We start from the raw sequence: 15,817 nt of genomic DNA, 5'->3' as shown, positions 1-15,817 counted from the left end.
GCTTAAGCTGGCAGCTAGCTAGCTTCCCGAACTCCTGTCCATACAGGTTATGTTTCTGAGAACTATACTTGTCAAAATCATGTTACACCCCATTTTCTCCAGATCCTGCTCAACGTAGGACACAAAGAACAGCGATGATGGTTCAGGAAACTGGGTCAGAACCTTCTTTTGGAATAATGATTGCTGCTGGCGAGTCTTGCATAACAGGGCTGAAGCCACAACCCTTACTCTGCTGAAGCCAGGAGAGAAAGACAAGTGGATTAGATACCTGCTTCCGCCAAGGGCACATCTCAAAAGAAGTTAAGGACAACAGATGCTTGTGTACTCTGCAAAAGGCCTTTCATGGAGTTCTCCTAGGGGGTCTTCCATAGGAATACATTGCGGGACCCGAACAGAGGGAATCAGGGGGTGGGAGAGAACACAAAAGATCCCAAGAACCTCTTAGTTACTGGGCAGCAGAACAAAAAGATAAGAGAGAGAGCTTGTTCTACACACATGGGGAAACTACCCAAGTATACCCTGGGGAAGAGGAGTGTGGAGATGGCAACTATGCAAGAGGGGAGAGAGAAAGATTGCAAGAGACTATGAAGACTGAAGTGCAACTGTGCAAAGTAAAATCATAAATGATACAATTCCACCCCTCTGCTTCCTCTGACACACACACACACACACACACACACACACCCCCCCCCTTAATAGGCAAGTCACAACTTCCTTGGAAAATGGAACTGTGGAGTATATGCCATACCTGGTTTCCACTGGTTTTACACTAGCACACAGAGGCAGATTATGCCAGATTACTGGCAGGTCACAAACATTTTGGACTTGAAACGTGAGAATGCAATAAGTCAGATGAGATCTTGTTCCGATATCACTGTAAAAAAATGTAAATGCATCTCCAGAGCTCCTTTTTCACATGCTGCAAGAGAAGATATTCCAAAGGACACTGCCCCCACTTGTCTCATCTCAGAATCTGCATTGCTCTGAGACAGCATTCCCTTACTGAAGAAACAAAAAAACCCAGGCAAGTCTGTACAAAGGGGCAGATGAGAAGTAAAACAGAGCAATGGCACTGTAATTAGCACTCCTCACAGTGAGATTTCCTGTTCCTCGAGGAGACTAGACCAGCTCTCAGTCTGGGACAGGGACATGCACTGCAGGACCTGCCGAAGGGAAGCAACAGCTTGAGAGATGCTGCTTTCAAGAAGAGGACAGCTCTGCTCTCAGGGGCAGGTCTCCTGGTCAGAGGAGGAATGAATATGTATGTGTGTGCATCTGAAGGCCTGCACTTCGGGACAATGCAAGTCAAGGGATGTTAAAAATGTCATTTGAGCCGGCTCTAGTGGAAAGGTAACATGCAGCCATACAGAGAAGGAAGAAAGCAAATACTGTCTGTTCAAGCAGTAGAACAGTTCTGAACAACAAATGCGGAAGACTCATGGCTGCCTGGTGTCCCATCAAGATGGCAGGTGTTGGGCTAGGTTAGCTCTTAGCCTGATCTCCAACCCCAGCCCAGACAGTGCGGCAGGGGACGTGGAAGTCTCAGAAACTCCCCAGGTGTAGGAGGGTTGTGATGCTTTCAGAGGAGCTCTCTCTTCCCCTTCAGAATGCAAGTGTAGGGAGGCAGGAGTCTCAGGTTGGCTCCCTGCTCCATAGGAGGGTTGAGCACTGAGCAGGAAAGCCTCAGGATTCCTCCACTTCAAGTCTGCAGCGGGTGGGAGAGCAGTATGCATCAGGCTTCTCCCTACTGGTTTACAGGGAGCAGGATTGGAGTGCAGTTTTCTTTTGCATTAGGAGCAGATCCTAAATATAGATCTCCATCACTGCATGACTGTGGGAGAACACAGCTCTGCCACCTTTGCGCATCCTCCCTCTAAGCGCAGGGAGATGGCAGCCAAGGCCAACTGAGGTCACAACCTCCCTTCCACTGTCCCACAGCTTCACTCTTCATCCCTTTGCAAGAAGCAGGTGTGACAAAACATTCCTCCACCCCTCTCTCCTCCATCTGCACCACACCACTGCACAGCAGGTAGTGGCTTCTGCTAGGGCTTGGGACCTGGGTCTCTCCGCAGCAATTCGCGGCTGCTTCGGGGCAGAGTTCAGAGAGGTCAGAAGAAACAGCCTTTCTGTTTTCTCATTAAACTCCTGTCATGAATACTGGATGATGAGGCAGCACGTCCCAAGTCTGGTGCCTGGAGCACTTTTAATTTGCTTATTTGCCATAGGAGGCTTTAGACTTTCATAAAAAACACAACTTTGACATGCTGCGAAGCCTCCCAAGAACATAATTTCAATAGGGCCTTCATAAAGCAGTAACAAAATACTCATTCAGCTTGAAATGCCACACAAAAACTTCTTCCCTCCATTGGATCTCTTCTTGCTACTAAAAAATGTTGTTCTGTTAGACCTGCTGGCCATGACAGCAGGCCCCAGAATGCATTTCTGGCCTCCCTTTCTCTGCCACTGGTGCTGTTAAAGCATGGCAAGATCTCATCCATGAGAAACAGAGGATTTTGAACAGAGAGGGAGTTTTGCTTGGAAGGTAGGGGAGGCTGCAACCTAGCCTCTGGGCAAATGTCCCACTAAAGAAAATAGGAAGGTCACTTAGCAAGGTTTGCACTAGGACAGAGGAATTAAATAGAGCTATTTCCTGCATCAGCTGGCCTTTCAGACAGAGCACACTGGTGCTAAGCGAGCAGGGACCACTTCCCCCTGATTACAGAAGAGCATGTACTCCCCAAGCTTGCTTTCTAGGCTAAGCAACAGACTCTTGTCCCTGGTGAACTACTCTGCAACCCATGACATAGGAGCAAATTCCCAAACAGCTATAGCTAGAGTTGGCACTGAACTGTGAGACTCTCCCAGCACTTCCAGGCAGAAATGTCCAAGTGATGCATGAAAGGACAAGGAAGCTGCAGACCAACCGAGAGCAGGAGAGTTTTATACTGGAGTGTGATCTGTTTCTATTTTCAGTGGTGTTCTCTCATTGGAGGTACCCAGGACAGATCCTATTAACTACATCTGTTTGCTACAGCTGGAGTCAGTTCCTAGTCCCCTCAACCTGAAACCCAAGATGAACCCCAAAGAGGCAGCCCTAGTCGGGACAGATTCCACCCGATATCCCTCTGTACAAACTCGAGCAGTGTTGGATGTGAGAAGATGCCACACCATCTTGCTATAAATGGAGCCCCCCCTGCTCCTTGTTCCGCAGCACCCACTTATAGCCATTTATGTAAGCAGGCGCCGCGGTAGAGTTTTGATACGTTTGCAGCAGAGCCATTCGTCAGCGCTGGCTGACGGCATGACAGAGCTTTCCTGCTGGAGCAGAGAATCAATATACTGGGGGATAATGATAATGGATCACCCGCTGGCGATGCGCGCTGCTCACTTTGCGGCTCAGATGCCGGGTGTCGCGATGGGTTCTAGGAAGGGGGTGAGGGAACATGGAGGAGAGCTACATGACCTCCCTGGGCCAGTTCCCTTTGGGTATGCTTCAGGGAGTGGGAGAAGGCTTCCTCTTTTGCAACATCCACGATCTTCTGAACCTTACTAATCCAAGTCTCATTGTTTTATGCTGAAGGACAATTGTTACACTGGGGACCTAACAGCTACTCCCAAAGGGTTTGGTAATAGCAGAAGAGCTCTGGCATTTGGAAGGGATTTACCTTCTCCTACCTCTGACAGTGGACAGAAGAAGTGGAAGATGAGTATCTGCTAGGTTTGCAGTAAGTACCTACACACGCTGGCAGTCCAGTCACTTCAGCATTCCTAAGACCTGTGCAGGTCTTTGCAGGAGATGTTTCAAATGGTGCCCATATCTGCTCTGGGTGCACCTTAAATAATCAATGGCATTTCTGGAAGACCAAAGTCCTGTCCTGAGCCAACACTTTGGCTTTGCCTACCATAACACTGGTTCTCTAGTCACTTTGCTACCTCCCTTCACCACAGAAGTTGAAGCTTTTCAGCAGGGCTTTGTGTCCATTTATCACATTTCTTTGGGATCAAAAGACACTAGAGTTAGCCTGTAATTGTAAGGTATTAAGACTGCTTGCTGGTTGCTCCGGTACAGCAAGTCTGTGAAATTAGAGACTACTGAAATAAGCAATGATTGATCCAACTCCTATATTAATGCTGGGTTACCCAAACTTCCTCTCCAAAAATTGCATGCCGTCATCCTGCCAGCGTATGAGCCACAAGCTGCCAGAAACTGGAGAGGAAGAAGCTGCTTTAAACTTTAGGACACATTTCAGTCCGAGAGGATAGCAAAATGAGAGGTGGAACCATAGTGACCGACGTGGGAGCACAGAGTAGCTGGAGGCGGTTGTGTATCGTATTTGTCCTGAGTGATGGTAAGCCAAGGAAGGACAACGCGGATCAAAACGTTCCTATTTCTGAGAAGATGCGAGGGGTAAAAGCAGGCATCTGTGTCTGTTGGGAAGAAGGAATCAGAGCCATTAAGGGAAGACAGCGTCTCCGTCTCTGGGAGAACATAGCATAGGTGTCAGAGCAGGGGGGCAGCAGGGGAGTCTTTCTGGGAAAGAGAAGCAAGGAGGGCTCATACGTTCAGTGTGGACAGGTGAAGCAGGACTTCAGCTGGAGCATGACAGTTGTTCTGCTGCCTTGAAGTCTGCAGCTCGGGCTGGGTGGCATGGGACTGCTGCTCACAGAGCAGTAAAGGAGAGATGACATTTTCATCTTCTCCAGATCATATAGATGTGGACTGCGACTTATGGCAAGGAGGCAAAGAAAGGAGGCCAGGGGAAGGGAAGCCTTGTTTAGCTTATATTGCCTGTCATGCCAATGACTTGACAATCCACTCAGGCTGTCAACTCTTACTAATGCCCTCTGCCACATACTATTACCACCCTGGCCCTGGGCCAAACCCAGGGCTGGATGGCACCAACAAAGGAATAGTTTGTTTAAAAAGTCTTTCAGCAGCTGAAGGTTGTGCAAGAGGATTTTCCTGATGAATGGCATCACCCCTCTGCTGCTAAAATCCCATCCACAGCAGTGCTTGTGACAAGATAGTCAAGTGGAGCCACATTAACCTCCCCATTACAGTGCCTGCCTTTAACTCTGTGGAATGGTTTTTTGTTTTTCACCGAGTCCATACCAGCCGGGTTTCTGTGCATTTGCTGCACACTGTGTCGTTTGTGGGAGAAAGTGTTTCAAGGGAAAGGAAAAATGAGCAGGGAGAACTGATCACCTTCATGAGGGGGTCCTTGATGATGCTTTCTCCAGACTCTCCTCAAGTCCCCTCGGAAAGAAGCATCATTGTGCCCAGATACCAGCACTCAGAACTCCTGGTGCCTATTCCAAGCCCAGCAGTTGACCTTGGACCAGTCACTTCCTATCTATGCCTCAGTTTTACCCGACTGTAAGATGGGGACATTTCTTCCCTACCTCACCGGGTCATTGCAAGGTTCAATTAATGATTGCACCATGCTTGGAGATCTTCAGAGATGCAGAAGCAAAGTAGTGCAGACTGTCTGCTGCCCGTGACTCCATCTAAATCACTCCTGCCTTGCTTTACCTGGGGCAGTATCCAATGACGTGTCAGCCCATTGGTCAGGGTTTTGCCACTGTGTCCAAGTGGTGCTCTGTTAAGCATCCTTACAGGCTTAGCAGAGCATGCACAGATGCTCCTGCTGTCAATCTGCACTCCCAAAATCTGCCGAGCACCACTGCTGCAGATGCTGTCATCACGCTGGGATGCGGCACTGACCTGCTGTGTTCTCAACCCCCCACGGGGCTTTCAGAACCAGCTCCGCAGCCAGACAGTCATCACTTTGCCTCCTCTTGACTGGATAAGATGATATTTTCAGGAACGCTAACTCCTCTAGAAGGAACTCAGCGGTCCCGTCCGGCGCTGTGTGTCGCGCTCAATTTGCATCAGAAGCTAACAAGGTACTTTTGTTCATGCTGGCACCATTTCACCCCTGCCGCAGCCCACATGAACAAACGCTAAAATGAGCTCTTCAGATGTCTCTAAAAGGCAGGCGCAGCAGAACAGCACTGCCTTTCAACTAAGTCTTTATAAACGTATTCTCTCCTTCTTCGGGAATGATTCACCCAGGGGTTCCCGATCGCAGCCACCTCTTCTCTAAGAGAGCCCAAAGAATGCAGGACAACTTGGTGAAAGGAGGGCAAGTTTCCTTAAAGCAACCTAACATGGACTACAGTGCCCTGATTTATAGTTCAATTTCTTCCTCCTCCTTCCCAACAGAAGATGTAAGGAAGTGACTACAAAAGGGCAGAGGTCTACTGGGTCCTTCCTTAAGCTGTCACAGTAAGCTCGGTTTCTAATCACCAGAACAGCAGCTGCCTAGAGAACTATAGACAGTAGCAGACTAATCTCTTCACAGGGGATTGGAAATATAAAACTTCAGATATTGTCACTACCTCCTCCACCAAGTACTGTTGTAAATCTTCACCTCCTTTCTTCCCCATTTGCAACAGCTAGTGAAAAGATGAAAAAAGAACAAAGAAAGTCTCATAACTTGGGCTCATGATGAAGGCAGATCACATCTGGCTTTCCCAATGTAAGCATGATCAGGATAGTAGTGACCAAAAGTTACTGCAATAGCTGAAGTCTATTCACTGGCTGCCAGGAGCTATATCTCAAACTAATTCCCAAAATGGCCAAGTGTCCACTCCAGGATCTTCTACTGCAGTTACATGCCTGGTGGTCAAAGCCAAGGTGGTAAGAAGCTGGAATGACCTACCCACTTGGTCCTCAAAGTGTGAGAACCAGCAGAGATGTTCCATGAGGGAAGTTTGTTCATTATTGCTCTAGTCGTACATGCTCTGCGAATAGAGGAGAGTCTTCAGTGTCCAAGGCTGTGGATCACTAAACATGAAGTTGAGATGAAATAACCAAAGTCTGGCTCAACAAGTTCCACCTGCCCCAGTGACTGATGCTCAGGGTCCTGCTGGCTGGGTGGTAAGACATGGAGAAGATGCACAACAAACAATGGAGACAAGAGCAATTACAACAGATTCTAAAAATTAAAAAAAGTTAACAGTCACTGAGCAGTTTGAAGTCTTCTCTCCTAAGGCAATGTCACTAGCTTAGAATCCCTTCCCTCAATCTCTTCCTATTGTTGAACAGCCTGGAGACAGAAACAGGTAAAGATGCTTCTGAGTATTCAGTGCCTGTGAGGAGTGAAGCATAGGATAAGGATGTGGCTGAGGGAAAGGCGGTGGGAGGAAGAGACTTAGTTAATGTTCATGTTCAAGTCTATCCGCGTAATTGGGAAAAGGATGAGGATTGGGACTGACTCAGTTTAAAGGGTGCACTGACTAGGAGTGATGTGCCGATTGTCTGATCCAAGTGCACCACAAAGCATCTCAGGAGAGAGGCAACTGCAAGCCAGAGGCTGCCAAATCTAAGGGAAGTTTACTCCTCTGTAAAACAAACCTTTATTAAAATACAATACTTTCTAATAACTACAAATGGAGCATCTGTAGCAGCGTGTAGCAAGTGGCCCCAAGTGAAAGCTGTCTGGGAATGGCTGCCAGAAATGATTCAATAACAGCAGCAATAATCATGCTGCCAGTCTTTAAAGCCAACGGGCCCAGCTCGTAAAGCTGGGAGTTTCAGGCTGTAACAGGCTGCAATTAATCGGTTTAGCTTCTTAATACATTATACCCGACATTTGCTGCCGAGTTTCTGCCCACCAAGTGTTGGCCTTTTGTTATCTCTCCTAATCCACATCCCTCCTATGAGATTGCTAGACAATAATCAACAAATCAAGAGCAGTGCTGTGCAGTTAAATGCTCCAGGATTCCTGCTTGAGCGATACCTGCAACCGCTTGCCTGTCTACAGGGTTCTTCCTTTTTCCTCGGCCCTGGAGATTCTGAACTATGTGCTGGGATAGCCTGACAAAGCCACGCCAAGTACTAAGAGGTCATGGTGGATGCTGCCATGGAGAGGGGACAGGGAATGACTGGGCCTGTGAAGAGCGACAGAAGTGAAAGGCTGATCATGCATATGGGTGTGAATACCCACTGCCAACTGCACCCGAGTTCAGGGAGGTGAACGGGTCAGAATTAGAAACACAGAAAGAGGTATCTGACTTGACCAAAGGGTGATGGACAAAGCAATACTTCTGAGTCTGGAAGACCGACCTGATCTCACTGCTGCGAACTACCTAATCAGCACAGACGAGTCTGAGCGACAAGCCAAGCAAACAGAGCATCTCTTTGCATCTGCAAAGCTGAGAGTAGCTCTATCAATCCACTTTGAGTGATTTCCTTGATTGAGATAATAAAAGTGGTATTTTTCTGAGAACCAGACTAGCCCAGCTGCATTCAAAGTTCAAACCAACAGCGTTTTAACCAGATTAGGGAACAGTCTCATCCTGGATACTCTAACAGTTTTAAGACCATTCTCCTTTTCCTGGAGGGAGAAAGGACACAGCAGCAGCACTGTCCGAAAAGAACCCTTGCCTCAGCAGCTGAGAGCTCGCATCAGTACCCTACTAACATCTTTTACATGGTGCAGCTAGTAAAGCTGGGGCCCCAGTTGGATTCTATAAAAGTAACCAGGTTTAAAGCAGCTTGTGGCCCAAACACGTTACAAGAGTCTGTTTTTGACAGCATGCAAGTTTTTCTGCAACTTAACTCTGGGAAGAATGCATTAAATCTAGCTCAGTTTAAGACCCAGATCATAAACACACTATTCACTATGTATGGAACAGAAGTGATTCTTACTGTCAGAAGATGCCTATTATACTACAATGGTATCGGTACCATAACCGGGCTTTTTTTTTTGCTAGGGCACACTTCGGACAGCTCTCTCATAGCCTATGAGCTCCCTATTGGTCTATTAGGCTGTACTGATACTCAGCATATTCCAAATTTCTCCCAGAGTTAGTTTAGTATCCATGGCTCTCTGGTACCAGCAATAGTAGCAACACTAGCTGAGCAAAGGTAAATCTTTTTTAGCCCAGTATCACGTAAACCTGTTTGGAGTCTAGATGTCCTAGTAGAAATATTCACATCATTAAGACTAATACAAAGGGATGTTAAACAGGGTTTTGTTGTAGGAGTTGTATTTAAAACATAGCTCTGAAAGAGTGCTTATGCAGCTTCAGGTCTCTATGTACCCAGAACCTTTATTAATCTGGTCTATTCCACCTGAAGTGTATTTATGCCCACCATGTCCTTATCCCTTTTGACAGAAAGAGTACCTCTCCATGCCAGCCTTTGTTTCCAGATGAGCACCTTGTGCTCACAAGCCCAGTGAACAAAACCCCATCTGCTTGGGATCTCTGATGTTATCTGGTACTTTCAAGCAATCTCCCTCCCCGCTCCGCTGGCCTAAGATGCCCCAGAAAGCACCTGCCTCTGCAGTGCATCAAAGCTTCCACAAAACTCAGAAGTGAAAAATAACGCTGTTGAGGCAGCCCAGAGAGCAGGAGCCAAGCCCCAGCCATGGCTCTTCCTCTGAATTCTCTGAGCTGGACCCATTTTTCTTTCTGGTGCAGGTTCCAGTGTTCTTGAGGTAGCTTATTTTTCATTGAAAGATGAAGTCTTTACATCTCATAGAGAAAAATGACTACTGTAGGCTTTGTTAACTGCATGTCGCTTCTGAAGAGCATCAGGTTCTACGAAGAAGCCGGTGACATTTGATTATCACTTAGATCAGGAGGAGAAAGAGGGAAAACAAGTTTCAAAGGCAAGTCTGACACCATTACAAACAGGAGCAGAAATGACCTTCACAAGCAGCTCACTCGCTCTGCTGCCAAAAACCATCCTCTCTGCCCCCGTCATCTTAAACTTCAATATACCTGGGGCAGTGCACGCTGACGTCAGCCGCTGCAGCTGGGGAATCCAGGGGCTTTTCACTGAGTTGGGGAAAAGGGACTGATATTAACTTCCAAGGACAGATGAGAGAGGTTCTGCTTTCCAAATCATAGTGCAAAGAACAAGTGAGTGCCAATTCATGCCCATCAAAGCTGAAAAAATAAGCCCCCCATGAGGAAGGGGATATCCAGAATACACAACACCCTCTGGGCAAAGAAAACTATAAGTGCTCCCTTTGTTGCAGGCAAACTAGTTGGGATCAGCCAGCCTGGCACGCTTGAAAAGTTTGGCTCTGATGTTCAGGATGGGCTCAAAAAAAAAAAACTTAAAGCACCATTCTGCTCTAACCAGTTTGGAGGAGGACGGTGCAGCATCTGACCTTTGTACTCAAGCAGGACCAGATCAGATAACAAAAAAATCCAGACTAAGCATGGGGGGGGGGCTCATCCTGCCAGCAAGCTGTACGACAGAATCAGTTACACGTTTACAGACCCCTCCCACAGGTGCAAGGCAAATCCAAACCCTAACCTAGCTGACGGCACTGGCCTGTTCCTGAAATCATGATGGGAAGGGGAAAAAAAACCATAATCGAGTCAAAGCCAAATTAAACTCAGGATCTTCCTTGCCCCAAAGGCTGCAGCAGGAGATTTACTCTTTATTTACTGTAACATCTGCCTTGCCTTTAAGTCTTCACTCCTAATAAATCTATCATTCATTGTACACATACGGAATCCATTGAGCTAAGTAGCCACTGAGGTCCTGCTGGGACCATTAACTATCATTATCTGGGGCAGCTGTTCCCCAACGGCCTGATGTGGGAATCAATCAGGCTAAAGCATGAGTTTCCCCTACACCTCTCCAAATGCTGCTCCTGTCCTCCCTGTGACAGGGAAGAAAAACAGAAGCAAGGTTCTGCCTTGGTGCTAAGGCTTAATGAGCATCCTCTTCATTTTGGAGGCAGCTGGCTAAGGACAGACCAATGGCGGGCCAGACAGGTGTCAGGTTGACACAGAGACGGGATGAGGTCTGACTGATGTATCTGCAGAGAGAGGAGCCCAGGTGATCAGAACTGGGCCAGTAAGATGAGAAGGGGATTGCGTTTTTTTGCTTCCTTTAATACCCCCGAAATGAGACCACCCCTTTCTCTGCAGTGCATGCGCCAGTCCAACCTTTCATGTGCTCAGACAAAGCGGACAAGCTGACATTCAGGATTTTCACACCATAGCGGGTCAGCCTTTGTTACCTCAAACTGTTCAACTTCCAAGGCACTGAAGCTTAAAGACGCTCACATCCACTAAAGGGGCCTCATTTCCCTGGCCAAAGCTGCTGCTTAGCCTCACAGGAGAGATTCTCAGCCACAGGATCTTCTCTACTCTCTGGAGGACTGCTGGCAGTTTTAGAGCAGGATCATGGGACTGAACTTGGGTAACAGGAACAGGGTGTCAGCCCTGAGCAAGTGAAAAAACATCAAGGACTGAAAAAAGGAAAGTCAGTTTTCCTTCCTGCCATAGGCTAATGGCAAGTATTTATTAGCCAGTTTAGGTTTCAGGTTGGGATGGATGGAGATGAACACTCTGGTGTAAGCCTGGACTAAGGAAGTTGCGGACTTGCACCTTAAAAACGCATGCACACGTGTGGCCCAGGTAATCCTGGAATTTGGTCTTTGAACTACAAAATTCAGAATAGATTCTCTATTAAATGTACACATCAATGCAACAAGTGGCCAAGTAGCTGTCCTTTCCCTAAGTATAATCACAACTCCATTCTGTCTGAAAGGATTTCTCAAACTTATTTCCAAGATCTGGATCCCAAAGAAGTTAATCCTATGCTAGAGAAGCTCTATTGTCTTTTGAGAGGACAGGAAGAATGATGAAGATGCAACCCCCACACCCCCCACAATCCATTAGCTTTAAATTGGTGAGAAATATCTTTAAGGTATCCCCACCTGGACCTTTTACCACTAGAAAAATCCAAGAGAGATGACAGTCCATTCGTACACTGGATAGTCAATCCATATGCTTTATTTTCTGGTCACAAGGTAACACTGTATAAATGCTCCCTCACCACCATCAATTAAAAAAAAAAAAAGCCTTTATGGCAACTTTCATTCTTAGCACGATATCTTGAAAAACAGAGCCGAGGGAAGAAGGCAAAGACAGCTGTGTCAGTGTAGAAGTTTCAGACTCTGCATACCATACAGCAGTGAGAAAATATTTGGAAATGGGTATTTGAAATCACTATCCAGATCATAAAAACAGGGTTAAAAAAATTACACTGGCTACAGATTTATAGTTCGTTCAGTATTTTGAGGGAGCTGGATGGCCAAGCCATCAAACAGATACTCCAACACATATACAATTCCTATGAGAAGAGCTGGCTGGAAAACAAAAGTTTCCATTCCACAAAGTCTTGCGCAACTTAGAAAACCTTCCTGCTCTTGTGAGAACAAATGTTCATGTAAGAACAAGGAAAGATGCCTATTCCAGGATAGCCAGGCACCTGATGGGTAGAGCTCCTGTCCTTGAGGTGGCAAACCCATGTTCAAATCCCAGTTCTGCCATCTCCTGCAACTCAGACGCCTGCCCTAACCACCATACTTGGGGCCTTCCCCGGGGTGTCTCACTCTCTCTATTCCCCTTCCCTCAGTGATGACCAGAGATCCTACCTTGGAGCTGAAAACCCTTTCCTGATCAAAGTTTCATCAATACTTGTTCATGCCCACAAAAGTTTTGCTTTCAGCAAAGAGCCCTTTCCTGGCAAAATGTGCCAGAAAATTTTCAAGAGGCTCCAGTTGTGATTCAGTGTCCACTGTGAAATGGGTAGGGGCTTGTTAAGACACCTGAACCTCACGGGACTCACCTATCCACCTCATCAAGGACGTCATGATTTGAAGATACTTGGTCTTCTGAACATTAAAGAAGGTGAAAGGACCCAGCAGGAGAGTAAATGCTGCCTGCAAGATAGAAGGTAAAAAACTATTATAATTAGACTAAAAATAAGAATTCTGCTAGTAAAACCAAACCCAGCCAAGTAGTGTTCCCCTTGAGAGCTCAGCTCAGGCATAGCTGTTTGTCACTGAGCTTTCTTCATTATTTAGTCTTACAGTAGGGCTGGCTGAGACAAGAGGGTCAAGCAACTCGCCTGGGTGTCAGACTTCATGCCTCAGGCAGAAGAGCTCCGAGGTCCCAGACGTTTGCTATCACTATACCCTGCTATAACCTACACATTTTCACTTCAAGCTCTGGGTATAACGTTGTGGAACATTAAATATTAAACCATGGTCTTTTTGCTCAGGTACATGCTCAATTTAGGCTTGGACAGCTGTTGCGAAAACCAGTCTGACTGCATTAAGGGTGATGGACTTGGCTCAAAGGGTTCCAGGCCAGACAGCCACAGGACCTACAGACCAGTTTGCCAGCTCCACGTACATCAGTGCCCAATGTTTTCATTTTTATATATTTGTAGCAGAGAGTTACAGCACAACCGCCCCCCTCCCGCCCCCAACTGCTCCACTGAGCTAAAAACCCTTTCAAAAACAAGGATTTGCCTCACCTAGAGTTTGCTATCAAAGGAAAGCTCTATGCCGTACAGAAATCCAAGTTCCCGTCAACAATGGATCTACTTTCAATTTGCCCTTATTTGGCACAACAGTCTTAATGACAGCTAGATAAAGATCAGATGGGGCTCTAAAAATTAAACTTGGGAATGGTGCATTACCAGAATCTGCTAAATCTTAGAGCTGCCCATCATATGGCAGTAGCAGAAATAAAGAAAAACAGTTTCTTAGACATAAAAGACTTCCACTTACCACTCCTCCCCTGCACAAGACACTATCAACAGGGACAGCGCAGGTGAAGGAGCTGTGCCCTCTTACCCCACTTCAATGCCATGGAGCTCGTAATTAAGCTGTGCAAGATCAGAGAGTGGGATACATGATGCTAACGGGGGTGGGGGGCAGTCTTTTGGAAAGTCGGGAGAGAAGAGGGACAGATAGTGAAGGGGACCTCTGGAAGTAGCTCTTGCAGGGACTGACTGTCGATTGCCATAATTAAGGACTGACTCATTAACAGGTGCAAATAGTAGGATCTAGGAAAACATTCAGAAGGCAACAGCACGCACTTGACCTATTGGCATGGCAACCTGGCACGATTACTAATGACAAATTTAGGTTTGCATTTGTATTGCTCTGCATCTCAAAGCCTTTTTTTCAAATGGAAGGCAGCGCCCCCATTTTATAGCTAGGGAAACAGAGTCACAAAGATGCATCATGACTTCAGGGTCCCCTGATAAGGCATTAGCGGAGCTTAAAGAACTCCGGCTATTAGAGACAAACAACCTAAGAAAATTGTTTGGCTTTTCAAAATGCTTCTCAAGAGAGAGACAGGTGGTGATCAAAACCATTTCCCACTGCAAATCTTCTCAGATGAGCAGAGTAAGTGCAGGAACAGGGCAAGAAGTCTGGAATCATGGGTTCTGTGCCAAGCTCAGGCAAATTTCCCACGTGCCCCACTGCAATCACCCTCAGTGCTGTAGCTTCCCATTTTGCAAAACAAGACCAGAACAGAAGTGCGATGCACACTCTGATCTGTAAAAGGCTCTGAGATCCTTTGGCTGAGATGCATTCAAGTAGCACAAAGGATATTAAATATAATTGACAAGTTTTAGACAAAAAGAAAAGAGAGAGGACCCTTCAGTTCCAGCAAAACAGAATAAAAAACCCCATTGTTACAGTGAGACTTTATTCCACTTTTTACCTTGCTTGGGTTATAAAAATCTTTTTCCTCCCACAACCTTCTTTCCACAGGCTGCCATTCAGCCCCAAAGCAGAAAGCAACCCTTAAGGGTTAGACAGGTGGGAATAATCACCAGAGAGATGCAATGGACACATACAGGAAAGCAGGCGAGAGACCTCTGGTATACCTACTAAGCAGAAGCCAAATCTCCTGCAACTGGAAATTACAGCTCCATACTCTGCTAACCTCTCCTTAAAAGACAGGCTGCTAAACAACCTCCCTTCAAGAGAGGTTATTAGCTCGTGCATCAGAACGAGCTGAAACAAAGAGACAGGCGAGGGATGGTGATAATTAAGGAACAGGTGTCCTGTGCAAATTAGAACACACCAGAACCAAATGGCAAAACAGATCTTTAATCCAACGGAAGGACGGACACGGCATCCCCAGGCACAAGGGTAGTACTGCAGAAGTCTGGGTTTCTCTTACACACCAAAGCTTCACCAGCACAGTGTCAGGAGACCGTAGGCTGGTTTGCCAACTACAGACACGCTTGTCGGCAGAAAAAGCAGGGACCTGGATCTACGGCAGGTGTTTGGGAAATGTCACCATGTTCTTTCTGGATCTTCCATAGTAACATCTGCATGATTATACATTCTCCTGCTCTCAAGCCACCTTGGGCTACCAGGTCCATTGATCATCCTCACAGTACATCTTCAAACACTCCCTCCCTCTCCTTCACAGCCTCCACTACTCAACTCATTAGGACGGAGATGGATACAAATCATCATGCCCGAACGTATGGATTTTTTCTGCTCCTTTATAACAAGCAATATCTTTTGTTCATAATAAGATCCCGGAACCGGTCTGAAGGAACAAAGTGTGAGATGAATTCAAGTGCAATATAAATACATGTTACCTTCCCCACCCGACTCCCATCGATGAACGAAGACAAGCAGCCAGGGCTCGGCGAGAATAAACGCGGGGCCCTGAATTGAGATGAGCCAGGTTGTGCTGTTCTGAAGGGCTTTTGTGCGCAGACCCCGTTTAGAGAGGAAAAACGGCGCTAAATGCTGAAAGGTCTTCAGATGCAGGAGGCTGAATGCGGTGGATGCATTAAACAACAAAATTAACTCTGTGAAAAATCTGTTCCAAGCCCATGAAATATTTGATGCGCTAAGAAAAAAGGGGGAAAAAAATTCCTCGGTTAGTAAAGGAGAACCAAGTGGTCGGTACAATCCAGTGACATGGTCTCTTCTTAATTGCCTCTGAACTG

The 15,817-nt window shown here is 46.6% G+C and overlaps 1 protein-coding gene across 1 annotated transcript in view; it reads right to left on the bottom strand.

Annotated features, from left to right (window-relative positions):
• Positions 1-15,817, bottom strand: part of TMEM104 (transmembrane protein 104) — a 64,737-nt gene that overhangs the window by 10,983 nt on the left and 37,937 nt on the right. The window contains exon 9 of the mRNA XM_006018248.3: positions 12,671-12,764. Within this exon, the coding sequence (XP_006018310.1) occupies positions 12,671-12,764 (94 nt within the window). The remainder of the gene's footprint in view (positions 1-12,670; positions 12,765-15,817) is intronic.

Source organism: Alligator sinensis, unplaced genomic scaffold (assembly GCF_000455745.1).
Source record: "Alligator sinensis unplaced genomic scaffold, ASM45574v1 scaffold400_1, whole genome shotgun sequence".
Taxonomy (NCBI): Eukaryota; Metazoa; Chordata; order Crocodylia; family Alligatoridae; genus Alligator; species Alligator sinensis.
This window is presented reverse-complemented; position numbering and strand designations above follow the sequence as displayed.